Here is a 27,636-nt window from a genome sequence, read left to right as displayed (position 1 = left end):
AAATCTAAACCCCATGTTCTAATAAAGGTGACACTAAGGAGTTCAGACTCCTTTCTTAATGTCTCTTTGAAAATGTACAACTAAAAGGCAAAACCTAAAAATTATCAAGAAGCACAAGAGTACCACTAAACACAATCCTAGGAAGAATTGCACTATTTCTTTATTGTTGTTGGCAAATCCTCATTTCAGGAAGACAGAAATTATGATCAGGAAAGGTGAAAGGCCAAACACTTGTGCTGCTTATAATCTGTTAAGAAACTAAAGTCTAAAGTTCAATTCAAATTAGGAAACCCCTTTAACTATGAGAGTGTAAACATTCAAAAGATACTGTTAGAAGGTGACATACATCTTTGATCTTGGAAGACGGCATCACCTCAAAATCCAGGGAGATGTCTAGCTGCCAGAATGCAGCTCCCTCTGGTAAAGTTTCAGATCTCTCAAACTCTAAAGTAATTCACTCAGAATAGGGATTTTGGCATTTATGCTGTCCTGACATCTGTTTTTGGCTCCTTAAAATTCATTTTTAAATCCTTTAGAATTCTGCAACTTGAAGGGAAAATGAAACTAAAGATCATTTGTAAATCTCCTTAGCTAGAGATACACATAAAATCCGACTACAACTAGCTCTGTGACTTTGGTTTTCTTGGAATTTTGCTATAGCCAATGCTTTTCAAAAAACAAGTGACAGTAGCATTTACACTGGGATTCGGTCTGCAGTCTAGCAACTTTAGAACAAGCAGTAGAGAAGTAAGTAGTATTCAGCAGGCAAAAAAAACAAGGGAAAACAGCAACCTCTATGGTCAAAAGGAAGTGGAATTAAATAAAAAGAATGATGCTATGCACATTGCTTTAGTCAGCTTATCAATCAGAGAAATGGATGATCTTAGTCCTGAAAACTGAAGAATGACACAGAACCGAGTATTTTTCTATGAGAATGAAACAATTCCAGAAGGAAATAAAAGAACCATGCTAAGATAAAAGGCTGTACAGTTATCCTTTGAAAACCTGGTACATTTTTATTTAAGTTAGCGGTTTCTGAGTGTGTTATGGACAGTTTTATTTCTAGTGTTTATGTATTCATTAAACGTGATCCTGTTATTCCTTATATGTGCTCCCAGAGAGTTTGGACACATTTTTTCTAAGGTCACCTACATAAAAAAGGGGAGCTAAATAATTTACAGTTTTATTATAATTCATTCATTCCTTTACGTTAAATAAAGCATACAATGGTATTACACCCTTAAATAAATCAACTGTTGCACTCTTCTAATGCTTTCTAGTAATAATTCTTCTCTTTCTTTTCTGGAACCAGAAATAAAATTTCATCAGTATTTACACATATTGCTCAGGGATTGTTTCTATTCCCTTCCTAGGTTGTCGACTTAGACCCAGTCCTGGGCTCCTTTCTGATCATCACCAGTGTCATTTTGTTAGTGCTTGTGATCATTAACCTTTTTGTTTCTGCCATTATGCTGACCTTCTGCAAGGAGAGAAAGTCCATCATGGTAAGTAATTCCCCAGCTCAGTGAGTTAAGCACCAGCTATATGAAGCTTCAGTCTCACTAAAGCAAAGAAGGAATACAGCACACTCAGCACCACTATCCTATGGAGAGCTCGATGATCCACCTTCCTATTTGTAGAATGACACTCTGTTCTGTGTTCTTCATACAGCCCCCAGCACACCACTGGCACTCAGCTGTTACACAACAGTGGTAATTACCTTTCTGGCAGCAAACTAATAGTTCTGCATCAGTCCTGTTCCTTTTGCTCCACCTCCAGCAACTGTTTCAAGTTTTGTCTCATGTAGATCTTCCTCTCCCCCACAACTAGGCACAAAAAGAAGCACCACTTACAGAAATTCTGCTGCAAAAACTCTCCAACTTGTTAGGAATACGGAGGCCTCAAAAGGCAGTACTGCCAGAGCAAACAGACCCAGCAGCTGCAGGCAACAACACGGACGCTTCAGAAGATGAACCAGCCTGACTTTCCCATTCCCTATCCTTGGCTTTCCTGTCATGGCTGATGAATATTAAGCATCCCAGTGGTACTGATTTTTGCATGGCATGGCCTGAGGAATGACAGATGCATGTACCCATTCTTATTTTAAACTTAATTCTGTAAGATTCAATGAAGAAATAAAGTCACCTCAGCAACGTGTTCCATTTTTTGAGTCAGGTATTCTTTGTGGTCCTGACATGCTGATGTGCATGCAAACAAAGGCCCTGGACAGACCAATCTCAGAGTACTGTCAGTCTCACCACCAGTGAGGTAGAGAAGGTAAGCAGAACCACCCAGCACTCTTTCTGCATGGCTAGTTTAGAATCTGACTGCCCACATTTACAAAGTGACTGTGGTAGTAAATACATCAGGATGAAGCCACATTCCATGCAATGTGTGCAAGAGAACTGATCTTAATATTAAACAGATTTTTTTTCTGCAAGACAAAGGCACTAAGAAGAGGTTCAGTTTATTATGAACCCAGGAAATAACTCAAAGGTATTATCTGTGATTAAATATAACCACCCCAAACTATTCAAACATTTAAAGTAACTAAAAGCTAAAGATCTGCAGGACTGGCATTAGGACTGCCTGGTGTGCTTCCACAGGTCGATGGTCTAGACAACCCTTTATGTACAGTCACTAAGGCTCTCCGTTCCCAATGCCCCTTACTGGTACCTTCACTTTCTAGCCAAGTGGTAGCAAAACAGGGCACTGAATTTTTACCTTTATTAGGAGCTACTAATCTCCACAATACAAATCAATCCAAAAATTAAAGAAAAGCTGTTTGAAACTGCTGTACAGATACATTACACAAAAAAGACTAGTCACATCACTGATACAGAAGGCCTTCCCCCTAGGGAGGGAGCCACTGGCTAAAAGGGCCAAGAAGTTAAGAATCAGGATGTCAATCTCCATCCATCTATCCAGGGAAAGCAGAGAACAACTATACTCATCAGGGCACCAACAAAATTTTCTTTGACTAAATTTTTTAAGGTTCAACATCATCTTAAGTATTCAAATAAAAACAGATTCCCCTCTTATTCACAGTGAACTTTCTAGCTCACTCACTAAGAGAGACTCAACTGCTTGTATTAAGGCAGCCAGAACCCTTGAAGAAGCATTTTCTGCCTCACCTATAAACTGTCATTCAGGTGCCAGTGGTACACTTGAGAAGAAAAGACAAATGACTTTCGACTTCCAACAGAATATGCTATGGGGAAAAGCAGGAAACCGTAGCACTGATCCCTCATGAAAGAGAAACTCAGCTCTCAAATGAAAGTGGTAGAAGGCCACGGAGGGCTCCCTGAGAATCCAGAAGAACTAAGAGAGGCCGTCAACTTTCCAAAAAGCCTTTCCAACTGGATCCAGGTACAAGAGCATCCCGCTGCCAGGAGCAGAATACATGCAATGCAACTGCCCAGCTTCAAGCAACTACTGCTGCAGTTCCCATGTCTTCTCCTCCACTTCTATCTGACAACGTGAGAAATACTCACCTTGCCCCTAATTCTCAGCCTTGATGATGCCCCTTTACAAAGGGGTTTTTGAGTTTGGGCCCTAGGCTTAGGGATGAAAAGCCTCATCTTACCCTCTTCCCCATGGTCCAGCAAACCTTGACTCTCCCAGTGTTTTCCCTTGCCTTTTTTTCCCCTGTGGAGCTGCTTCATAAGAGCCAAGGACAAAATCTGTAACCACACTAACAGGATGGAAAAAGTGTATTTGAAGGAACAACCCACATCTGCGGGAGTCACTCCTCTATTGTTCTTGTAGGATCCCCGATAGTTGGCCTCCTGAAGTCATGAAGAGCTGGAGAGCAGCAGAATTTGGTACAGCAGGAAGAGAGTTCAAGAGGAAGAGAGCATTCGTTAATACAGGAAACAGAATTCTATGGGAATCTCCATTACAAGAAGAAAGCTGCTCAGTCCCAACTCCCAAATCACAGTGATACAGCCCCAAAAGGTCTATGTTTTCTTTTTCAACTCTTCAAATCTCCGGGAGAGATCATCAAAGTCAATATCCTCAGATGCTGAGGTGTTGGCACCAGCAGATGTGGTGGGTAGTGTATCGGGGACAGATGGCAATTCAGGCAACACAAAGTTGTCAAAGGTATCTGTAGTTTTCAAGGTGGGTCTTGCAGGAGCTTCTGGCTTGGGGCCAGGACCTAATTAATTACAATAACAAAGAGTTAGAAATGCCTGATAAGCTTTCCATTTACAGAATTTAAAGAATGTTCAAACTGGAAGTCATCAATTGATTTAATCCTCTCATTCCAAAAAAAATGAGGAAAGCAGAACCCAGACATGACTTGCTTAGGCCACACAGTCAGTCAGCAGCAGAAGTATAGATCTAGCTTCTTGAGTCCCAACTGTTTTTTTCTCATGTATACGTATATGTATATGTGTGTGTATTTTCTGCCTCAAAAAGCCCAATGTTTAAGTCTTCCAGATTGATTAAAGATTTCATTTATGTGTTCCCTGAAAACACACAACCAACTTTTATCCAAAATGCTTAATTTTATTAAAACATAAGTGAAAAAATAAAACACAAGTAGAAAATTATTTGAATACTTCATACATCTATAATTTATCAGTGTACCTACTAGTCCCTTCTCCCATCCACAAAAATGACAACCAGACAACTCGATAACCGGTCTTGGAAAACTGTCACATGACCCCCAGATCCATCACTCTGCGGCCAATCTAATGAAAAGCCTCTCTGAATTGAGCTACAATGGTTCTCAGAAAATAGGCAGGGGCGGCTAGGTGGTACAGTGAATAGAGCACCAGTCCTGGAGTCAGGGGAACCTGAGTTCAAATCCAGCCTCAGACACTTAACACTTACTAGCCATGGCCTCGGGCAAGTAACTTAACCCCAAATGCCCTCCCCTTCCCCCCAAAAAAACAAAATTTTTTTAAGAAAAAAAAAGAAAATAGGCAAACTCAGTCCAGACATATCAGTCCAGTTCCATCACCAGGCCCATTAAGTAATGTACTTTAAAAAAACAAACAAACAGAAAAAAATAATCCTATGAGGAATTAAATGTCCCAGAGTAATAACATTTTTGTAATTATGGTCTAATCCTAGTGGGGAGGAGGGGTGTCCTTTCATATAGGAAGAAAGGAATGGGTTTAAAGGAAGGTCAAAGTTTAACATGATAGCCAGACAATGGGATCTATATTTGTATTATTGTTCTGCATAGGTCAAACCATAATGTGGCAAATTCCAAAGGGTTCCACTGGAATTCTGTTGTCACAAGCGCTGCTCTAAGCACTGTACTGACTAGGACTTTGAAACCTTTTTTGTTTTACAGGGATATTTAACTAGACTGATTTTCAGACGAGAGACCTATATATACTAGCAAAACTGTAGGGGAATTTCTTTAATTTAAAATTTTATTTATAGGAATTATTAAAATCCTTGAGGTAAAAGGTTTTCTAATTGTGTTCTTTTTTATTATTTTATTTTTTCCTCAGTTACTTTTCCTATGTAAAGACTTTTATATAAAACTTTTCCTATATAAAGACAATTTTCCCCATATCTTTTCCCCATATAAAGACAATTCTAATTATGTTCTAATCATAAATTTAGCTTAAAATTTTCCTCTGGCTAATCCTAAATTTGGTATCACTTTTCTTTGTGATAAAACTTTTTTGGTTTTAGTTGATGAGAATGTTGTTTAAGGACTTGTAACTCCAGTGAACCAGATAATTTCTAAGTTCCCTTATAATTCTGATATTTGGCAATTCTATAGTTGCATTTGCTGCTAAGTATCTGACCTGTGAAAAGCAGAATGGCATACATACTGGGGAAATAGCTGAGCCTGAACTAGATAAGACCTGGGTCCAAATCTGGCACAGACACCTAACAGCCAGATGACCTTGGGTAGGTCCAGGGCCCCAGATCAATCCTAAAACTGCCATGTGCAAAGAAGGTGCTGAATGACATAGAGAGAGGGAGTTTCCTTACTGAGATTCCCCTGTAAAAGGAAAGCATAGACCCAGTCTCTCCCTAATCCCCCTCAAAAAAAGAGTTCATATTTCAACCTTCTAAGAAAAACCCTGACAATTATACCTTCATTTTAACTAAACTGCTTCTTACTGTGAAAATAGTCACATTTTAAAAATGACAATGCTAGTATGAAACTTCTTAACCAATATTTCTAGTCGGGGTGGGGGTAGAGATGGTTCTTCTGTCAATTTTCTTCCTACAAAATAATTTCCAGCTCAGACTATTTTTTCTTTTATTTTGAGGTCATTTTTCAAATTCAAGTATTTGAAAGAAAAAAAATTCCATCAGGAACCAAAGATCCAGAAATTCTAAAATCCTCAGTGCCACTGTCAATCAATCACCAATTTACTGAGTGTGTCCCAGCCCTATGCTAAGAGTTAACAGTAGTATGATCATATATGGTCCTGCCTTCAAGAAGGTTACAATCTAGCTGTAAATTAATATATATGAACTAGTGAATACAAGAAAATAAATAGCTCACATTTGAGTGGAGATTAAAGGGAAGGGCACAGATGTTAGGAGATCAGTATCACAAGCATTATTATCCCCATTTTATATATGAGTAAATTGAAGCTCTAACAGGTAAAGCAACATGCCCAGGTTAGCACAGCCACTAACTGTCTAAGGCAGGATTCACACCATGGTCTCCTGACTCCAATGATTATGAGGTACAGATTAAAGTTCTCTAAGTGTTTTAGTGGCAGGAGAGTTCAGAGAGAGTCAAAGTAGATGGATATGCTAACAAAGAAGAGAGAACTAGGGAACAAGGAGAGGAAAGGTAGAAATGAAGCATGTAATGTTTGTGGGACCAGGAAGAAGGGGGAATGGGAGAAAAAAAGATGAGGCTCAATTAAGAGAATTCCTGGAAGCTAGAGTGACATCAGGAAGGATAAGTAGGTAACAGGGAGATGTAGGAGCGCAGAGAGGGTAGCTAGAAAACTGCTGAAGAAACCTAGAGTTAGAAATGAAGATATTGAATATAGTGAAGGAAATGGGAATAAAAAGCAAGGATCTGAAGGTTCCTGATTACATCTAATAATTGAAGGACAGAGATAATCTAACCCTAAATGCCGTTTAAAACTTTCCTTTGGCTAATTGCAAGGTTTAATCCAAGACAACACTGAGATCTCAAGCTCAAGTAACTAGGAGAATAACTGTATCATTAGGTCAATTAAAAACAAGACTGAAAGGAAGCTGAACTCAGATTATTGCAGTGGCTAATCCTAATCCCAAAGAAAAGACAAAACATACTTTCCTACTCTCAGTAGATTTGCATAGCTTCAGATGAGGTTATTCTGTTTGCTGGCATCCCTAAACTTGTTTTCCTGTAAGAAAAGGTTCAATGCAGGGGGAGTTTACTGTGGGAAATTAAAAGGCATCAATGCACAGTGAGTAAAAATTTGAGACTAAAATGACATTGATCATCATTCATGTGGAAGATGTGTTGTATAGGATGAAGAGGAAAATTTAAAAATGTACATTTGTGCTCATCTATAAGGTGTCATTCTCAAAAATGCATAGAAACTGACTAACATGACATGTAGTAATATTCTAACACTTCAGATAAAAATAAATATATGTGTTGTATCTATTTTTAATAGTGAAACCACCAAGAAAGATAAGGAAAAAGGGAGGAAGATCTGACTCTGCTGGGGGAGAAGCAGCACACTATGGGGATAGAAGTTCTGTTTTGAACATGATGAATTTATGGAAAGGCAGAAGACACAGATGGAAAGTCATGAGAATAGATAATTCTGACAGCACAGAAAAAAGAGCAGAAGGCTGAACATTAAGCTTTGAGAAACATTTGTGATAACGACTGATATAAAAACACAAGACCTCAATAAACACTTTAGGAGAGAGAAAAACACTCAAGGTTAGGGGGTAGAATGAGTGAAAAGAACTACTATACTGTACTTACCAACAACCTGTGCAGAAGGAACATTCTTATCAGCATTAATATCATCAACCTGAAACACAGAAAGTGTTATTACTATGGAGGAAAAAATTTCTCAGGAGAATGCAGTGGCTTACACCAAGAGTTAGAGTGCTCACCATTGACAAAAGACTCTCAAGCCCTCAGAGAAATTGAGCTACCAAGCCTTAGAACCCTTTTGCTGCCCTTCCTTCTGTCATACTCCATCCACTAACAGCAAAGCAAAAAGCCAGAAGATTCTCAGCCTGACCACCTTTCCAGGGCTCCATTACTCCACGCCAGGGGGAAGGTACTATGTTACTGAAAACAGATCTTCTATCCCACTGGCCCCAGACAATCACAAGCAATGTTCCAGCACGTGCATGGGCGAAAGCCCAAGAAAAGGCTGATGAAAACAAGAATGGGAAGACCAACCTATGACACACCAATCACAGAGAAAAAAGCCCAAGCAGGCCTAGGAGCAGGCAGCTTTTCTCAGGTGATTAATCCAAACTACATATCCCTTTCAGGATTCTTCAATACATGAACCAAGTCGTTGGTTTTTTCCTACTGTAAAACAATTTGGCAGAAACATGCTTCAAATTGCTATCACTGAACACGGGCCTAGTAGAAAGCCCAGGAGACACAAAACCTGTACCAAAGAGATGTCCCTTTATAAATAAGTGGTATTTAGTGTTTCAACTCTAAAACTATGTCATCAGGTACACGTGCTCCATGAACTGTTTTTGTCTATGTGATCCAAAGAAATGGTTGGTTACAATTGCATCTTACTTGGTCCTTCTTAGAGTTTACAGAGATTCTATCTTCCTGTTCCTAGATCAATCAGAGATACAAAACACCACCACCACTTCCCGGAGTTATGAAGCAGGACAAAAGTGCCAAAGCAGAAACCATGTTAGTACTAAGGACTGAATGAAACTGTGCCTTCCCTGTGACAATTACTCTGCCCTCTTCATGGGATTTTCTCTGCTGCTGCTGCTTATAAAAGGAGGCTCAGGCACTTACAGATTCATATGTTGGGGGAGTTGCTGGTATCTGAGGTGGATGGATATTGGGAAAGGGCTGGTAAGTCCCAACTGGCAATCCATTGAAATCTGACTGTAAGAGAAGAAAAGCAACATCATAGGTACAGTACAGTCCTCGGTTTGCAACTAGGAAAGACTTCATGTTGGGGTCAAAAAGTAACAAATCAAGACCCCTATTAGAAAAAATACCTAACAGAACCCTAAAGACATAAGCAACCAGACTCTAATCCAAATTACTGAATCAAAAATGCAAGTAAACCGCTACATCCTCCCCCAGAGAATACTCATTAAGCTGTCCTGGCAAGGCTACCCTTTGCCAACAGTAAAAGTCATTCTCCTGAATAGCAGCCCTTTTCTGCAGAAGTGTTCTTGAAGACTTGTTGTCAACTACATGAAAAATAGCTACAAAGCCCCTCCATCTTGAGACCCAGTGACAGTTGGGAGACAAAGAAAGATTTTTTTTCAGTAGACTCGTGTTTTGCTACTTTGTGATGTACAACTGAGCCATGAGATAGCCCCTTAATCAAAATGGTAAATATTATTTTCCTAAGCTTATACTAGACTTAATATCGGACGTTTCTGCTTCTTCAGTCTTCAGTTGCAGATTGTCAAAAGTTGACAGCATCTCATTCTATTCTTAAGACTTTATACCAAAAAGTCATATTTATACTTACCGGTCCCTTTGGAGGTGGATATGAGAAAGGAGAACCTGGAGATGGCATGGGCATGGGCATAGGCATGGGCACTGTTCCATCAGGACCAACTGGTGCTGTGAATCCACCACCACCTCCTCCTCCTCTTCCATGCCCACCTTTTTTTACATCTTCTGTGAATCCAACATCAATAAGATCTGTGTCAACTCCAGGAGGAGCTTCTGCCTGAGGAAAGAGCAGAACCAATATAATTACACCATAGTCCCAGAGGCTTGGGGGGGTTATCTCACAATCCATGAGGGAATTATGAATTTCTCAATGTCTATACACATTTAAAAGTCAGAAGGAATAGTCATGTTAAGGATGATAATACCATCATTTGTATTACTTTATGATTTTTTAAGTGGTTTTCTTTCTTTCCATTTACTTCACAACTCAGTGACAGGCAAGGATGGTAACTGTCATACACAGAAGCAGCTCCATGGATGTCAGGAAGGCCCAAGGTGACATCCAGCCCCAGACAATGACTGAGTGACCTAATGCAAGTCACTTAGTCTCTGCCTCAGTCTCCTCATCTCTAAAATGGGGATAATAACAGCAGCTTCCTTCCAGGGTCGTTGTGAAGACTGAATGAAGTTACATTTGTCAAGTGCTTTGACAACTTTAATGTGCTAAATAAATACTGCTGCTACTACTCCTACAGACCACTAGCAAGGCAAAGGCGGAGCTTTAATTCCTACATGTATTACAAGTTTCTCTAAACTAAGTCATCACATGGAATACAATCATTGGGAGAAGATGGTCCCACTGAGAGATCTTCACTCTCCTCTGCACCTCTAACGGACCTACTGTACTCACCATGACAACAGAGTCAGGTTCGTAAGGAACATTGTAATTTTTGGCTATTTCAATCAGGTATCTCTCTACCAGAATTTTGGGTGGAGCCTCCACACTCAATTTGTGCATTAGCTGAGGAAAAAAAACCCAGACAAACAGAAATTACTTGGGAAACATATACACCCATTTTCATGCTAAGACACCAACGACTATACTAGCACAAAAAGGGTTTAGTGTTCATTACAAAATTGGTAGCAACCACCAATCAATCAATGAATTAATTGTTTTGCATTTTTTCGGTTTGTAGTTAGAGAAACAAGCAAAAGGAAGATAAATTGTTTTCCCAAAGTCACAAATTAGGTCAGTAGCAGGGCCAGCATTAGCATCTTTCCTGGCACATTTCTGCCTTTATATTCTCAATGACTAGAACCGCACTGGCATACAGTAGGCACTTAATAGATGGTGCTTGCTTGACCAACCTGGGGAAAAGTAAAGCATCTAAGCTGCCGACACTCTTGGCTCCGTTTCCTCCTCCAGGACTCCCTCCCCCCAATGCCAGTTAAGTGAGCGGAAGTCAGCAACTTGAGGACAAGGATGACGTCACTTTGCTCTTTCTAGAGCTTCAGTGTGTGCTACAGTGGTCTGTACATAGTAGGTCCTTCAGGTGGTTGAATAAATGTTGACCATAGTGATAAGAAATAAAATGGGCCATCATTATAGGACTAGGATCCAAAGTCATAGCCAGAATAGCACTGCCCCAAAAAGGCAAGGGGACAAAATGACTACACCGTCAACCTACAATCCCAGACTGGCCACCTTTTCTCCTTCCCTCCTTTCCTACAGTGAAATGTACAAGTCTATATTAATCTAGGCTTACAGGGGGACCCTACTATCCTAGGAGGCCAAAAGTATACCCTGCCCACCTTGCTTGTTTTATTTTTAATAAGTATGCTCATTACCCTGTCATTCACAGTTCCAATCTGGTTGGTTCTACACAGCTTGCCATATTCTTTGCTATACTTGGCACAAAGCTGATCTGCAACCTAGAGAGAATAAGAGAATACAGAAAAGATGCAGAAACAACCACTCAATGGACAATTAGAGAAAAAAAAAAACTCATTTTCTTCTCCACTCCATACTAAACATTCTACTAATCTGTGAAATAAGATCTTAGAACAAGTTTTTTTCAGAAACAGTATGACAAAAAAGCACGACTTTCATCCCACATGCAAAAAAATTAATTATAATAACCCACCACACACATGAACTAAACATAGGCAGCAAACACAGAGATGTCTTCATATTTCTCTGAAGCATCACAAAAATTACTGAAATCAACTGTACTCACTATTTTCAACTCAGCCACTTCAGACTGGAGTCGAGGAGCAGCCCAGATCAATGTGGACACAGATTCAGCCAGACCAGAATCGAGTTCTCTAAGAAAATACAAAAACAAAAAAATCCCAATAACTCAGTGCCCTAAACTTGAAACTTCACTCTCTTCTGTTTCTTAAGGATGTTCTAGTTTGCTTACTTCAGCTGGGATCAGTCTATCAGACTTTGGATAAAGACAATAACATCTTATCAACTTCCCCACATAACCATGTAAGATGAAACCTGTGCCCATTCCCACCAAAATGCCAGAGGAGCTTAACATGTCTTACTTCATGGACTGGATCAGGCCAAATCGGGCTAAAAGTAGGTCGCAGTAGAGTTCTAGTATCTCCATGGCTTCCACAAGGTAATCTTCTCGAATGATATGCTCCACACGGATCCGAGCCCGTTCATCCTTCCCAGCTGCTAGATAATCTGCAATCTCCTTCCTTGCTTTCTGGGCTAGTTCCGCTATGACATAAACCATACATATTCTTTACACATTGATAATAAGCTTTTCCATGATCAGGAAAAAGGCACTGCTTCTAGCTGGCTACACTATAAAAATTTTGAACATGAGACCTATAGAAAAGTCATTTTTCTAGGTTAACTCAACACTCCAAAAAAGCTCACTTGAGGTTTTTGAGCCCAGTCTATGGTTTATTCCTTTTCCTTAGTAAGACTACATATAAGATAACAATGATAAAAGATAACAATAATAAAAAAAGATAACAAAGATAAAAAAGATAAAAAAGGATTAAAAAGATAAAAAGATAACAATAATGTAAGATAACAATAATAAAAGCAAGTATTTATTTTTATACATACACACACTCCTCTAAGTGACTAACTCTGAGCACTTTACAAATATGATCTCATTTTATTCTTACAACAGCACTAGGAGGTAGGTGCTATTATTATTCTCCATTTTGCAGATGAGAAAACTGAGGTGGATAGAAGTTAAGAGACTTGCCTAGGCTCATACTGCTAAGAAAGTGTCTAAGGCTGGGTTTAAACTGAGGTCTTCCTGACTCTAGGTTTACCCCTCTATTCATTTCCTTCTAGGAAGCTAGGTATAGGTGCAATGTATTTCTCTTTGTATGTTCAGAACCTAGCAGTAACCAGCACATAGCAGTCAGGAACTTAAATGCTTGTTGTATGGCTGACTGCTTTTTTAAAAATATAGCTATGTTTTAAGTTGTCTTTGCTATTCATTCATACAACCTAAAATTCAAAGAGATTCAGTCATATACCTAACATATTTCTTACACAAGCTGCAAGCATAATGCCTGGGGAGTCTATCTGAAAACCACAGCCAGGATTCAGTGAAAAAGTTGAGAAAAGTGAAAAACAAAATAAATACCAGTCAAAGTACTCACTTTTCTTTTTTTCCAGAAGTTTGAGGCGATTTATGACCAGGCGCAAGTTGACTCTTAAGCGTTCAGCCTTGAACCCAGAGCCCAGCATGATTTATACTACCTACAGGGAAAACAAAGGAACCATGAGATTTCTAGAGGCAGCCTGCCTGGTCAGAAAGTCAACTCCTAGTTAAATAACCACAAATTCAATCACAGAATTAAAGAACTTTTAATTTTACAGATGAAATTAAAACTCAAGACTATCCCTCTAGTTAACAGCTGAGCTAGGAGCAGAAGTCAAGTCTACTAGAGCTCTGAGTCTACTGCTTTTCCCCCTAGGGTATACTGCACACAATAATGGATAAAACTAAGTCAAAATTAGTACTTTTTTCCAATACACAATTTCTCCAATTTCATTTTTATGTCAAGAAGTTATATATAGAAGGGGTGGAGCCAAGATGGCAGAGTAGAAGCACGACCTTCCCACAGCTCCGGCTTCCACCCTCCCCAATCCATGTAAAAAGGGGACTCTAAACAAACTTTGGAGCTGCAGAACCCACAAAATGACACAGAGAAGCTAACCTCCCGCTGAGGACAGCCCAGCAGGCCAGCAGGAATCCAGCACAGCACTCTGGGAGCCTAGCCCAGCCCCACTACGAGGCTTTAGCCCCTGGGCGGGCCTGAGCAGCCGCCAGCCAGAGGGACTCCAGATCACCAGCAGCTGTGGCGAAGAACAAAGTGAGAGGTCAGTGCAGTCTGGACTTTGGGACCAGTAAGTGGGAGTTCGTGGCTTTAACCCTCACGGCAAAAAGCCGCTGAGACTCCAGCACACCAGCCAGTGCCACGTGGCAGCTTCGGCTCCTGGCCTGCAGAGTGTAGGGGGACCAAGCACCAGTCTGAGGGGTAACCGCTCTTGCTTTAACCTGCTTGGATCTGGATTGCAGTCTAGGGTGGAGGTCCTGGGGTGTGTGTCCAGCTTGCCACAACATGTGGAGACCTCAGAGAGGGCACCCATCTAATACCTCCCGCAGCTGAGAAAACCCCAGCGTTTGGGATGAAAGCTCCCCTGTCTGGTGGCAGAGTCCTACTGTGGCAAAAAGCCCAAAAGTCGAGTGGCAAAATGAGCAGGCAAAGGAAACAAAGCAGACAGAAGACTCCAACATTACAATCCTATTTTGGGGACAAAAAGGATCAAAGCATGGAACAGGAGGAAAACAGTGAAGCCAGAACTCCTGCACTAAAAGCTTCAAAGGAAAATACAAGCTGGTTACAGGCCATAGATGACCTTAAGAAGCAGATAAGAGAAGTGGAGGAAAAATTGGGAAGAGAAATGAGAACAATGCAAGAAAATTATGAAATGAGAGTCAACAGCCTGACTGAGGAAAATAATACCTTAAAAAACAGACTGACTCAAATGGCAAAGGAGGCTCAAAAAGGCAATGAGGAGAATGCCTTAAAAAGCCAAATTTGCCAGATGGAAAAAGAATCTCAAAAGCTCAATGAGGAGAATCATTGCTTCAGAATTAGATTGGAGCAAATGGAAGCTAATGACTATGAGAAATCAAGATGCTGTTAAACAGACTTAAACAAATGAAAGAATAGAAGGCAATGTGAAATATCTCATGGGAAAAACCACTGACCTGGAAAATAGATCCAGGAGAGATAATTTAAAAATTACTGGACTACCTGAAAGCCATGACCAAATCAAGAACCTAGAAATCATCCTCCAGGAAGTTCTCAAAGAAAACTGGCCTGATGTTTTAGTACCAGAGGGCAAAATAGAGGTTGAAAGAATCCACTGATCACCTCCAGAAAAAGATCCCAAAAAGAAAATTCCTAGGAATATTATAGCCAGGTTCCAGAATTCCCAGATTAAGAAGAGAATATTACAAGCAGCCAGGAAGAAACAATTTGAATATTGTGGAAACACAATCAGGATAACCCAGGATCTGGCAGCTTCTACACTGAGGGATCGAAGGGCTTGGAATATGATATTCCAGAGGTCAAAGGAGCTGGGATTAAAACCAAGAGTCACTACCCAGCAAAACTTGAGTATCATGTTTCAGGGGAAAATATGGTCAGTCAGTGGAATAGAGGACGTTCAAGCATTCTTGCTGAAAAAACCAGAGTTGAATAGAAAATCTGATATTCAGATACAAGAAGCAAGAGAAGCATGAGAAGGTAAACAAGGAAAAGAAATCATAAGAAACTTATCAAAGTTGAACTATTAACATTCCTACATGGAAAAACAATAATTGTAACTTATGAAACCTTTCTCAGTAGCTGAAGGGATTAGAAATATATATATATGTATATATGTGTGTGTGTGTGTGTCTATATATGTCTATATATATGAGGGTATATGGGCATATGAATACATATGGGAATGTGTGTATATATGTTTACAGGTATACACAGAGAGAGGGCACAGGACCAATTTAACAGGAAGGGATGATACTTAAAAGGTGAAATTAAGAGGTGAGAGGAATATAATGAGAGGAGATGGGGAGAGACAAATTGGGGTAAACAGAAGAGGCAAGGGAAAATGGTTACAATGGAGGGGAAGAATAGGAAGGCAAAAGGGAATGAGTCAACCTTATTCCCATTGAATTTGGCTTGAGGAGGGAGTGAAATACACATTAAATAGGGTATCTCACCCTCCAGGAGAGTAGGGGGGGTAAGGGGATGAGATGGGGGATGATGGAAAGGAGGGCAGCCTGGGGGGGAGGGAAGGGAAGCACCCACTTTTGAAAAGGGACAGGATCAAAGGAGAGAACAGAACAAGTGGGAGGTAGGATAGGAGGGAGGGAAATATAGTCAGTCTTTTACAATATATCTACTATGTTATTGTTTTGCATTAGCCACACATGTACAACCTATACTGAACTGCTTATCTTCCCAGTAAGAGTGGGCTTGTCGACAAGGAAGAAAAGGAATGAATCTGGAATTCAAAGTTTTAAAATCAAATATTCAAATATATATATGTATATATAGGTGTGTGTGTATGTGTATGTATGTATATACATATATATATATATATATACTATTATTAATACCATCTTACATGTAATTGGGAAATAAGATATACAGGCACTGAGGCATAGAGATCCACTGGAAAAGTCAAAAGGGGTATGGGAGAGAGCAGATTGGAGGAGGGGATATCCTGTGGGACTGCTATTTTGGGGTGGTGGGTAGGGGAAAAAATTTGTAACTCAAAATCTGGCAGAAACAAATGATGTTAATCAGAAGTTAATAAAGTATTAAAAAAATAAGAAGAAAAAAAGAAATTACATATAAAAAGGCTATCATTACATCATTAAGGTAAAAATTTTGGCTGAGGTTTTCTTTACAATGCCTACTATAATAGAAAATGCCATTGGCTGTACTTACATCCTCTATCTTTCCTGTCCTTATATTTGATGATACATGATGCCATTAGTACAAATATCAAATCCCTAAAATGAGAGTCAAAAGGAACTCAAAAGGAAAAAAAAAAAAAAACATGTATGTCATTAAAAATAACAAGGGTTGTTGGTCACACTCAGGTTTTATACAAGTCTACTGAGTGAGTGTGGGAAGGGGGAGACAAGGAGAAATGTGTGGGCAGATGCCACCTATGTTCACACAAATAAAGTAAATATAGGACTTTTTAAAAGAAGTTTCTGAAAGTTTTGTTTTGGGTAGCTATAGATAACTATGCTGATTTATTCCAATGACAGGTAAATAAATCCCATTCCCTTCCTTCCTGCATGCAAAATCCATTTTATCTAACTCTACAGAATGTTAGAAAAGATGTCAAAATGAGAATTAGTCATACAAATTAACAAAAGCTACCAAACTTCAGAGAAAGAACATAATCCTCAAGATATGTTAGACAGAGCACTGGTTCTGGAGTCAGAGGTACTGGGTTCTATCTCTGATGTTCACTATCTGTATGATTTTGGGCAGGTAACTTTATTCTCCCTGGGTCTCAGTTTCCTTATCTGTAAAATGTGGGGGTTGGACTAGATGGCTTCCAAGGTCCCTCTTTTAATTTTAGATCTATGATTCTATGACCTTCTACCAATTATATTACAAAAGCATCTCTATTGATTTCTTCAAACAGAACTCCAACAGTGCCAAAATGAGGGGACATGAAAGAAAAGTAAATTGCTAAATAGCCATTCACTAAAACATAATAAAACTATTTGAACATCTATGTGAACTTAAGAGGCATGTTGGAGTGCTAGAAGGGTGACACTTTTTGCTATAATAATGCCACTCAAAGATCTATGCTGCATCTGGTATATTCTTTAGAAAAAAAGGCAAAACTGAGACAAGGAAAAGAAACTACAAAGACCTCCTAAGTCTCCCAAAATCCAAAAGGGTATAGAGGGGAAATAAATGACACTAAGAGACAAATGAGTCAGAAGCTGTCACGTGGATTTTTCATTTCCTGTTAGTCAAGTTTCAACCCTTTGGAAGAAGCTGGTGCCAAGTACTGTATAAATAAGCCACCAACATCTACTTGTGTACAAAAGGGGCTGGGGGGGGGGGGGAAGGAGAGAAGAAGGGAGAGAGTCAGAGGGAGAGAGGAAAAAGAGAGAAGAAGAGAGCCACAAAGGTATATATTGTGCCATCCAAGAGAATAATTATACCATGCTAGATCCTAAAACAGGAGACTCTTTATCAAGGCTTACAGGAACTAGTAAAGCTGTAGTAAGCGAAATATTTTTAAAATAGGGCTTAGGTTCTACCATTATGTGTCAACCACTAATTCATAAACCTTCATAGATAATATTCTCTTTTTAGACAGGACAGTTTTTATTCTCTCAAATAATCTTCCCACTTATCTTCAAAACAGCTCGGTCTCTAAAAACAAAAGCTAGTTTCTTTCAAAATAACCAAATAATGGACAACCACAAGAAGAGGTGCAGGAAAAAAAGTAAACCGAAGATACTTTTTTTTTTTGCTTTGTTTGGGGGGAAAAAAATACATGAAAAGCATTGGGTCAAATATATTTTTAATTTCTTACCAGGTATCGTAAAGCCCATCATCTATCAATCATAATAAAAGTGAGCATCCAAATTTCAGTAGTTAATCTAGAAACTTAGCAAAGTGGTCATAGGAGTACACACCACCAGAGATAGTATTAATTAAAATAGTGCCATGAAAGGCTACCAGGGCAGAATTTCAATGCTGTTGCCTGAGGTTGCTACAAAATCTCCTGCGCAAAAATCAGCTACAGCATAATTTTTAGACAGTTATAAAATTCAACACAAAACAGAGTTTAACTGAATTCCTAGCATAAAAAGATGGTTAACATTCAAGATGATTGCAAATATAAATTTATCAGATGAATACAACTCCTTGATTCTTCTAAAACAACTTTTGCTATGATTTCCTAAGCAATTAATATATATATTTCAGACAGTGACATCCCTTTTCCCAAATTTTTTTTTCTTAAACATAGAACAGGAAAGATAATCTTAAAACACTTCAGCTATAGTTCCAGATTACACAGCAAAATAAAAGAATGCTTAAGATCCCCTAGTTCAGGAGCTCCACAGTTTAGCTGAAAACTAAAGGAGTCTTATCACTGTGTCTTCTTTCAATGATGGCAGTGAAGATACGTCTGGAAGTGGAGAGTGGCAGGGATTTAAGTTTAGGGAAGATCAGGCAGACCAGGGCAAGGCAACATCACTAAGTGCCTGCTGTGTGCCAAGCGCTACATTTAGTACCTGGGAAACCAAAACAAGAGAGGAAGTCCCTGATCTCAAAAGAGCTCCAATTCTACTGGGAAGATACAATATGCTTGCAGAAAAGTCAATACAGGGTATACAACTTAGTACAGATACAGTTATGGTAGGGAGAAAGGATAATGATAGAGTGAGAAAAGGCTTCCTGAAGGTAGCACTTGAGTAGTCTTAAAGGACATTAAGCTTCAGGAGACAGAGATGAAGGAGAGCATTTCAGGCCTAAGTTAGGACAAAGTCAAGGTAAGATGGAATGTCACATAAGACTAGAGTGTAGTGCATGACAGAGAATAATGTTTAATAACTTTGGGAAGGTAGACTGGAGGCAAACTATATAGGGTTCTAAATGCCAAAGAGTTTGCAATTGATAGCAGTCTAATCTGACTGCATGAACCTTCAAACGATCCTATCAACGCTAAGTCACCTTTTCTTCAAGCTCAATATTCCCATTTCCTTCAATCTATGTTCTATGATGTGGTTTTGAAGTCCCTTACCATCCCAGGAACTCTTATTTTTTTTTATTGTGAACTTAATGGACACCCCATAAGAGGAGCATTTAGAACAAAGTAGAACAGAAAAAACGACTGCACATTAATATAGGAATCTATATTACAACTTATTTATCTTTTTACATGTATAATTAATTCAATTAATTCAAAACTGTCCTGCTTGTCTGTTTCCTCCATACATTCAATGCTTCAATGACCCTCTTTTCTTATCTTCCCCCCATCATGGTAAGCCTATCTAACCTTTCCTCTACCCTACTTTTAATCCTTCCACCACTACCAAAAAAAGCCAACAATGAAAGAAAAACAAAACCTCGTATCAAATGTGCATAGGTGTTCTTCACCTTGAGTTCATCACTCTCTGCTGTTAGGAGGTGAGTAGTGTGCCTTACCTCCAGATCTCTGGATCTATGATTGGTCAGTGCATTAATCAGAATTAAGTCTTTCCATTTTCTTTTTCTTTACAGTACTGCTATTCTATATTGTTTCCTTGGTTCTGTTCACTTCACTCTGCATCAATTGATTCATGCCTTCCCAGGTTTCTCTGAAAACTGCCCCTTTCATCATATCAGTTAGTATTCAATTACATTCATGTTTTGGCCAGTCATTCTCCAGGTGATGTGCATCACCTTACTTTCCAGTTCTTTGCAACTACAAAAAGAGAAGCTGTATTTTTGTACAAATCACATCTTTTCCACTTTCTTTAATCAGGCATGGGCCTAGTAACGGTATTGCTAGGTCAAAGTGTATACGGTGCTAAACAACTTTGGGAGCAGTTCTAAATTGCTTTCCAGAACAGCGAGACCAATTTACTGCTCCCCCAGCAATGGATCCCTATACCTGCTAATGTGATCATTTTTATCAACCTATACCACTAGGAGAATTCAATCTATTAAGCAGAATATTCTAATTAAAGTTCTGGTCACAAAGATTAGTGTCTGGTAGAGAAGGAACTGCCTGATATAACTCTAGGAGATCCATGACAGAAAGAAATATCTGACACATAACAAAATATTCATAAGCAGCATTATGTGGTGGCCTCCCCCAAAAAACCCTCAACAACCTGAAAACCAATAGTAACAGTGTCCATTGGCTGGGGAATGGTTAAACAAATTGTGGTACATGATCATGATGGAAAATTACTGCACTTGCAAGAAATTATGAATATAAAGAGTTCAGAGAAAAATGGCAAGGTTTATATGAAAAGAGATAGTGAGGAAAGCAGAGCCAAAAGAACAACATGCCCTATGATAGGGGTGGGGAACCTGAGGCCCCGAGGCCCCATGTGGCCCTCTAGGTCCTCAAGGGCGGCCCTCTGACTGAATCCAAACTTCACAGAACAAATCCCCTTCATAAAAGGATTTGTTCTGTAAAACTTGGACTAGGTCAAAAGGCTGCACCCAAGAACCTAGAAGACCACATGTGGCCTCAGGCTCCCCACTCCTACACTACGGAAGATTATTACGAGGTAAATGATAAGCAGTGAACTTGGTTAAACCAGAATGTCCACTCTAGAAAACTGATAAGGAAAAATTGCCTCCTCTCTTAAAAAAAGGTGGAGCGAAAGGGACACAGAGTACCATAAATAGAATGCATTATGTACACAATTGTCTCTCACCATCATGGGGACGGCTGGTCTGTTTACATGCTTTTGATAACTCTCATGTAAAAAAAAAAAAGACAACAGAACTTTTTTAAAAGAGGTGAAAAAGTCATTTCCCCAAAAAAGCTTCTTCACCAGCCTTTCCTGGATGCCTAAAGTTTTCACTGCTAAGAGTCCTTCCTTTGCATAAAAGTATTATCAAAAATCCACTAAAATGGAAATAATACCTAAATAAAGTAACCTATTAACATTCACTGACAATTTTAAGATTCCTTATCAGAGAACTAGACTTTGAGAGAATTAAGACAAATCAGAGGGGTTTTTTTGTTTGTTTGTTTTTGGAGGGCAATTGGGGTTAAGTGACTTGCCCAAAGTCACACAGATAGCTTGTCAAGTGTCTGAGGTCACATATGAACTCAGGTCCTCCTGACTCCAGGGCCAGGGCTCTATTCACTGCACCACCTAGCTGCCCCTGACAAATCAGAGTTTTGCTGAAGATAAGGTTAGAAAGGTCCAGAATATAGGTTACCTCTAAAATATAAAGAACCATTTAAAAAGTCAGAGTGGTAACTCCCAGGTAAAGGACATAAATAGGTTATTTTAAAAAGGGGGAAAAAATTGTTACTAACCACTTGAAAAATATTCTTCTGAGTAAAAAAACTCTTAAAATCTCAAGATACCACCTCATACCTTTCAAATTGGAAAGCTCTTCAAACTGACCAGCTCCTTCTCTGAATCCTCTCTCATTCTAGGGTTCTTGGGACATCCAGCTGATCATCAGTCACCTCTGAAGAACTATCCTTGTCACACCCCATACGTGTGTATATATGTGCCTGTGTGTGTATACAGAGAAAGGGGGGAGAAAGAGGTCCGTAAGCCTCTTCTCTCAATATTCTCAGCAGCTCCCACAGATTCATCTCTAAGCAGATGACTTTCAGATTGTATATATTTTCAGTCCTCATCTCACTCCTGACCTAAGTCCTACACCTTTAATTGCCTGCTGGGAGTTTCCACCTTGATATTCCATATGCATCTCAAACTCAGTATGTCCAAAACAAAACTATCCATCCCTAAAACCTCCTATTTCCGTCCAGGGCACCACCATTCTTCCAGTCATCAAGCAACACAACTCATCCTCAGACACCCCTCATGACCAAACAGTATTCTCTATTCATACCACAATCCCCACAGTCCTGGTCCTTATTACCTGCTGCCTGGACTATGGAGACATAGCTTCCCAATTGTTCTTCCTATATCCAGTCTCTCCCCTTTCCAACCAATCATCACACAGCTGCCAGACTTACATATCTAAAGCACAGGTCTCAATGGTTCCCTAGTTTAAGATAAAGTAAAAACTCCTCTGTTTGATATTTAAAGCTCTTCATAATCAGGCTCCTGCATATTTTCCCAGGTTGATTACATTTAACTTCCCCTCACAAACTCTTATGTTCCAGCAACACTTTATATTTTTCTACACATATTTATATATGTTTATGTGGTCTTCCACATTAGAATATAAGCAAGGACAGTTTTTTCTATTGTCCCTGTATGCCCTGCACCCAGCACAGGATCTGGTCAGCTCTATGAATGAATCAAAGTTTAAAGTTTTTAATAAAACATTTTTAAAATTTCATGTAGAGTCTGGGATGCTTAGCTGAATGTATATTGACCCCCAAAATGTCCCTCTGAAGTAGCTTTAAAAACAACTGTATTAGTTTGCTTCCTATGATCTGTTTCTTCCACCTAAAGTTAAAATGACAGAAAGAAAACTTAAGAAATTGAGTTTTTAACAAGAATCCAGTTTTTACTCTATTATAAATATGAATAAATCTATTCCCATATAGTTTACCTAGCAACAGTAAAGGGAATGAAAGATTTACTTTGAGATACTATCCAGATATTGCTATTTAATTACTGAATATACAAATGACCCACAAACTGCTGAAGCCAGGAAGTACCAGAAAGGCATCCTTGGTTGGACATTCCTCTGTTACTGTATTTCACCACATAATTGTCACTGATTTTATGCCAATTGTTTTTTTGCAAAAAGTGTGGTGCGACTATAATATGAAGCTTTTTTTTTTCCAAATTGTGCCAGTATTATAGAAGTCATTTATTACTAAACTGCAAGATTAGGATGCATGGAATACTTGTGAATATAGTTAAAATTGAATGCTGAAAATGTACCTGTGCTGAGAATTCTAGACTTGTGGCTTGCAATGCAAGAGAGATAAATGCATATCCATACACCATTGGTGAATACATTGCTGTTGTGTTTACCTTTTAAGTGGCATGAGAAACAGAATTATACCATGTGACAATTACTCAACAAAAGGTTATAATCCCATTTTTGGCCTGGAAAAACACATGGTGCAATATTATGCAGTGAGATACAATATTCCTACAAAGTCTCAGTGACTTGGGTTTGGATCTAGGTGGAATTTATGGAAGGTTAGCTTTGAAAATGCCATTTTCCTAAAACTTTGGTAACATACCCGAGAGAAAGAGACTTTAGGGTCTAAAAAAAGCTTGACTGACAGAGTAACACGTCACCTTCAAGGCTCTCCTCCAATGAAGCATCTCCTATATATGTGTTAAGATCAATAGCATCCCTTGATAAATGCCACAAACAAGATCATTTGGACAGTAACTGGAACACACGCTCACCGAAGGGATTTGCTACTGTTATGACGGATACCCCCTCAGTGTCCAAATGGAAGAGGAATTCCCTAACAGATGAAGTCCTTGAAATGCTCTTCTTTATAGATGACATTAGCTGATACTTCAAGCTCTAAAAAAAGAGCACTAGCTTGGGAGTCAGAGGTCTTGGGTTCAAATCCTGTCTCTGATGCTTAATATCTGTATGACTTGCACAAATCCTCTAACCCCTTCTCAGGTCTCTGTAAAATGAAGGGGTTAGACTCAACAGCCTCCAGCTCTAAACTGATGTTATAGAGACTCCCCAAATGGATCCAAAATGACCCAAGAGCTTAATCCACACAGAAAAAAACCAAGTGGATAAGAAATGTACCATTTGGACTACAATGTCAGATGGACAGCTTGAATGGTTCATCAGGATATATATCAGCAGATGGAGCAATGGGCAAGACTCGACACTGAAGAGAAGAGGAAAACTGACCGGACAGCACTTGGTACACTGGGCAGTGCTTTCTCCAACCCCACACTTACCACTGAAAGAGAAACCCTTCTTTGGGGATTTAGTCAACAATAATATTCTTCCAGTTATACTATGAATCACAGAACACCACAATCTCTAAAAAGTCAAAAATGTGAGTGATCCAAAGGGCAATGAAGAGATGCGTGGTGGACATAAATAGGTCTTAGGCATTCTACCAATAGCTTGAATGCAAGAAGTGACATTAAAATACCTACCATATCTGACCAGAAAAGGAAGCAGGGTGGTAACAAAACAAGATGAACAGCTCATCTGCTACACTGGTATCAACAAAATGTTAAAATACCTAGAGGAGAGCCTCCAAAACATCAAGGGGATTGCCCTGTGGAGAATTTATGGGAGAATATGGATAAGCATTCCCCAAGATAAGAGCGGCTTCAATGGATTTGAGGGGAGCATCCATATGGATCCATTTAAGTACAGAGGTATACTTGACCTGAACTTTCCAAAGACAGTTACAGTAAACTCTGTATTAAATGCAGTTGGGAATGAAGCAATGGATTAAACAAGATTATCAAATTTTAAAGAATAAGAATACAACAAAATAAATTATCCTAAGCTTTCTTTGATGATTATTCCTCAGGATAATCATCATTGTCATCTGATTTGAGGAAGTCTCAATTATTAGAAAAACTGAGTAACAGAGTAGTTTACTTTTATGCCACACCATAAATTACAATCAAAACTTTGATGGCCACAATTCTATTTTTTAATAACGAACTCTACAATTTTCACACAATCAAGACTGAATTTTTACATTCTCTTCAAAACAGATGGTTGAAATCACTATGTTGATCAAAATGAAAGATTTATGAAGATGTGTGTGATTGTTACTATTTAGTTATGTCTGACTATTCATGGCCCCATGGTACTGTCCACGGGGTTTTCTTTGCAAAGATACTTAAGTTGTTTGCCATTTCCTTCTGTATTGGATTAAGGCAAACACAGGTTAAGTGAATGACCCAGGATCATATAGCTAGTAAGTGTCTGAGGTAGGATCTAAACTCAGGTCTTTCTGACTCTAGGCCCAGTCACCTACCAAGTCACCTAGCTGCCTCTTGGGTGATGCAGACATTAAAAAAAAATCCTGCAGTCCAAGAGTACTTAACAACTGCCTTTATGGAAATCTAAATGGAGCAATAAAGACCACAAACATACTTATGATGAACTTAGGACTTCCCTATTATATTAAATAGTACTAAACTGAGTGAGATTTGCTCCACTGTATTCAGTCCAGCAAATTCTGTACACTTCTAATACAGACCTATATATAAAGCACACAATAATGGCTTGCTCACATCAGTTTCAAAAGCAGTAGGTCCCAAATTAAGCATTGTTTTATGTCTAAAACCAGATTCACATAAGGCTAATAAAGCAGCACTTTAAAACAATCTAAGCAACTTATACCAATGTGTACTGGAAGAAAAATGAGTAATGGGGAACTACAATTCCCAATGCCACTGAAAACTTTACAAGTCTTTAATTCTAAATGTTCTTAAAGCGAAGCAATTTTAAAATGTGTGTTTTATAGCATTCTTCATTGAGTTATTTTGCATATTCTCTGAATATATGATATCTGCAATTCAACAAAACACTACTATCACAGAGGCTTTGAGCACAGTGACAATTCACCAAATTTTAAGAAACGTGTTTTTGTTTATATTAAATCACTAACATATTGATTCATAAACACAGATGCCTTAAAAACATCACTGCTAAAACCGGCTCTGGATTTTACACCTTTTAACAAAGCCACATAGAGAAACACCACCTTAATCAATTTACTTATTCAGCGTCAAGCCAATCAGACGACTAAAAAATTATTTTGTAAGAGGAAGGAAAATACTAATGAATTCACCTGGCAGGCCAAAAAAACAAGAATCTCAAAGGAAACAATGGTTCCTAGCAGACTAGGGAGCAAACTATACTAATACAAAGCTGTAATTCTAGTGGACAGATAATCAGCCTCAAAGTCAGGAAGACCTAGGTTCAAGAAAGCCCAGATTCTGACATGTAAGGGCTGTTCGACCCCAGGCTAAGTTCATTCCCCTCACAGACAGAGGTTCTTAACCTTTTTTCCATTATGGACCCCTTCTCAGATGTTCTTAAATGCATTAAACAAAATACATAGGATGACATGGAAAACCAATTATACTGAAACAGAATTACCAGAATAATATTTTTTAAAAAGTTCACGGACTCCAGGTTAAGAACCCTTGCTTTAAGGTAGTAAGTTGCCAAGACAGGCCTGAAATGGTTGAAGGAGCTCCTTCATCCAAGAACCTAGGAGATGGCAGGCCCCTCCCTGCTTGGACAGGGTTGTTGAGATTTCTATTTCAATACTGAATCCTTTCATTAACTGCTTTTTTTTTAAAGTTAATGATAAAGGAAAAAAAACTGAAAACGGCCACTGACACCAACGGCGGTGATTTCAAAGCTATGGGCTTTTATTCCTGCCCGGGACATTGAATGATGCCCCCAGAAGAGAGCAGGGGGTCGTAACCTGGGGCCCGGGAACTTCTGGATAATGTAATTCGGCATAACGTAGAAGTATGTGGATCTCATTCTGGCTCCCTTTAGAAAACGAAGTATTTTATTCTATGCAGTTAAAACACGATTCTGGAACGGGCTTCGCCAGACTGTCCACAAAAGGGTCCACGGCACAATGTCAGGGTCTGGAGGTGGCATTCCACCCCCTCCCCGACCCCACCCGTGGCACTTAGTGACCCCTTCCCCTCCCCCCTCCCATGGCTCGCCGGGTGAGGCCCACGCACCCACTCGTAGAATGCAGTGATTCTCTCCCCCTGAGCCCCTGCTCGTGACACGGCGGGAGAGCCAAGCGTCTCCTCCGCCCCTTTCCACCCCACTGGGGAAGCGGCTCTGCAGGGACACGCGTGGGCGCGTCTCCAGTGTCCTAGGCGAGGCTGCGACTGAAAAAGGAAACTTGCCCCGAGACAAAGGCGCCCGGCCCGGAGCGCGGGGCCTTGTCCTCTGTGCACGGGGGTGCGGGCTCCCGGGAGCCGGGACCCAGTCAAGCTTCTGAAAGGGGCGTAGGGACGGACCGATGCCAGCGCTCCGGAGCCGCCCCCGCCCCTGGCCCCGGCCCCGGCCCGGCCCCAGCTGACCTCGGACCCGACCGCTCCCTCCCCGCAGGCCCGTGGCCTCCTTTCCTCGCTGTCTCTGGGACGGAGGGAGGAGGGCGTCCCAAGGCCGCACACTCACCGGCCCGACAGCGGACAGGATACGGCGGCAGCAGCAGCGGGGGGAACGGCGGCAGCGGGAGCCCAACGTCCAAAATGGCGGCTCGCTCGGCCTCAGTCCCCCTGGCGCAGGCGGAGGGATCCTCGGGAGCGAATGGCCACGCCCCTTTTCATGATATGCCACGCCCCCTGTCGGGGATAGGCCAC

At 39.9% G+C, this 27,636-nt stretch overlaps 2 protein-coding genes across 4 annotated transcripts in view; one reads left to right on the top strand and one right to left on the bottom strand.

The window, feature by feature from the left end:
* PKD1L3 (polycystin 1 like 3, transient receptor potential channel interacting) overlaps positions 1-1,983 on the top strand; it is a 64,645-nt gene extending 62,662 nt beyond the window's left edge. Inside the window, 2 exon segments of the mRNA XM_069087499.1 lie at positions 1,374-1,505; positions 1,831-1,983. Coding sequence (XP_068943600.1) covers positions 1,374-1,505; positions 1,831-1,983 — 285 coding nt within the window.
* A 729-nt stretch (positions 1,984-2,712) lies between these two features.
* Positions 2,713-27,608, bottom strand: IST1 (IST1 factor associated with ESCRT-III). Of its 3 annotated transcripts, XM_069087718.1 has the most exons (11): positions 27,452-27,583; positions 13,772-13,910; positions 13,211-13,310; positions 12,122-12,302; positions 11,806-11,893; positions 11,417-11,500; positions 10,479-10,589; positions 9,642-9,845; positions 8,948-9,040; positions 7,928-7,976; positions 2,713-4,159 (listed from the first exon to the last, which is right to left on the bottom strand). In XM_069087718.1, the coding sequence occupies exons 3-11, from the start codon at positions 13,296-13,298 to the stop codon at positions 3,960-3,962; spliced, it is 1,098 nt and encodes a 365-aa protein (XP_068943819.1). In that variant the 5' UTR covers positions 13,299-13,310; positions 13,772-13,910; positions 27,452-27,583; the 3' UTR covers positions 2,713-3,959. The 3 variants fall into 3 exon arrangements, with proteins under 3 accessions (XP_068943819.1, XP_068943818.1, XP_068943821.1); XM_069087717.1 differs by lacking the exon at positions 13,772-13,910 and having other exon boundaries at positions 27,452-27,608; XM_069087720.1 differs by lacking the exons at positions 13,772-13,910; positions 27,452-27,583 and adding an exon at positions 21,724-21,866.
* Positions 27,609-27,636: the final 28 nt, after the last annotated feature.

Source organism: Petaurus breviceps, unplaced genomic scaffold (genome assembly GCF_028583685.1).
Source record: "Petaurus breviceps papuanus isolate PSGF00001 unplaced genomic scaffold, PetGlider_PUasm1.0 182, whole genome shotgun sequence".
NCBI lineage: Eukaryota > Metazoa > Chordata > Mammalia > Diprotodontia > Petauridae > Petaurus > Petaurus breviceps.
This window is presented reverse-complemented; position numbering and strand designations above follow the sequence as displayed.

Excerpts from the sequence above, each read along its gene's own strand:
- IST1 (XM_069087717.1), bottom strand. The coding sequence starts at position 13,298 with ATGCTGGGCTCTGGGTTCAAGGCTGAACGCTTAAGAGTCAACTTGCGC. Across the intron at positions 11,501-11,805 it reads AAGTGGCTGAGTTGAAAATA|GTTGCAGATCAGCTTTGTGC; the intron begins GTGAGTACAGTT and ends TATTCTCTCTAG. Across the intron at positions 9,041-9,641 it reads ATCCACCTCCAAAGGGACCG|TCAGATTTCAATGGATTGCC; the intron begins GTAAGTATAAAT and ends CTTCTCTTACAG.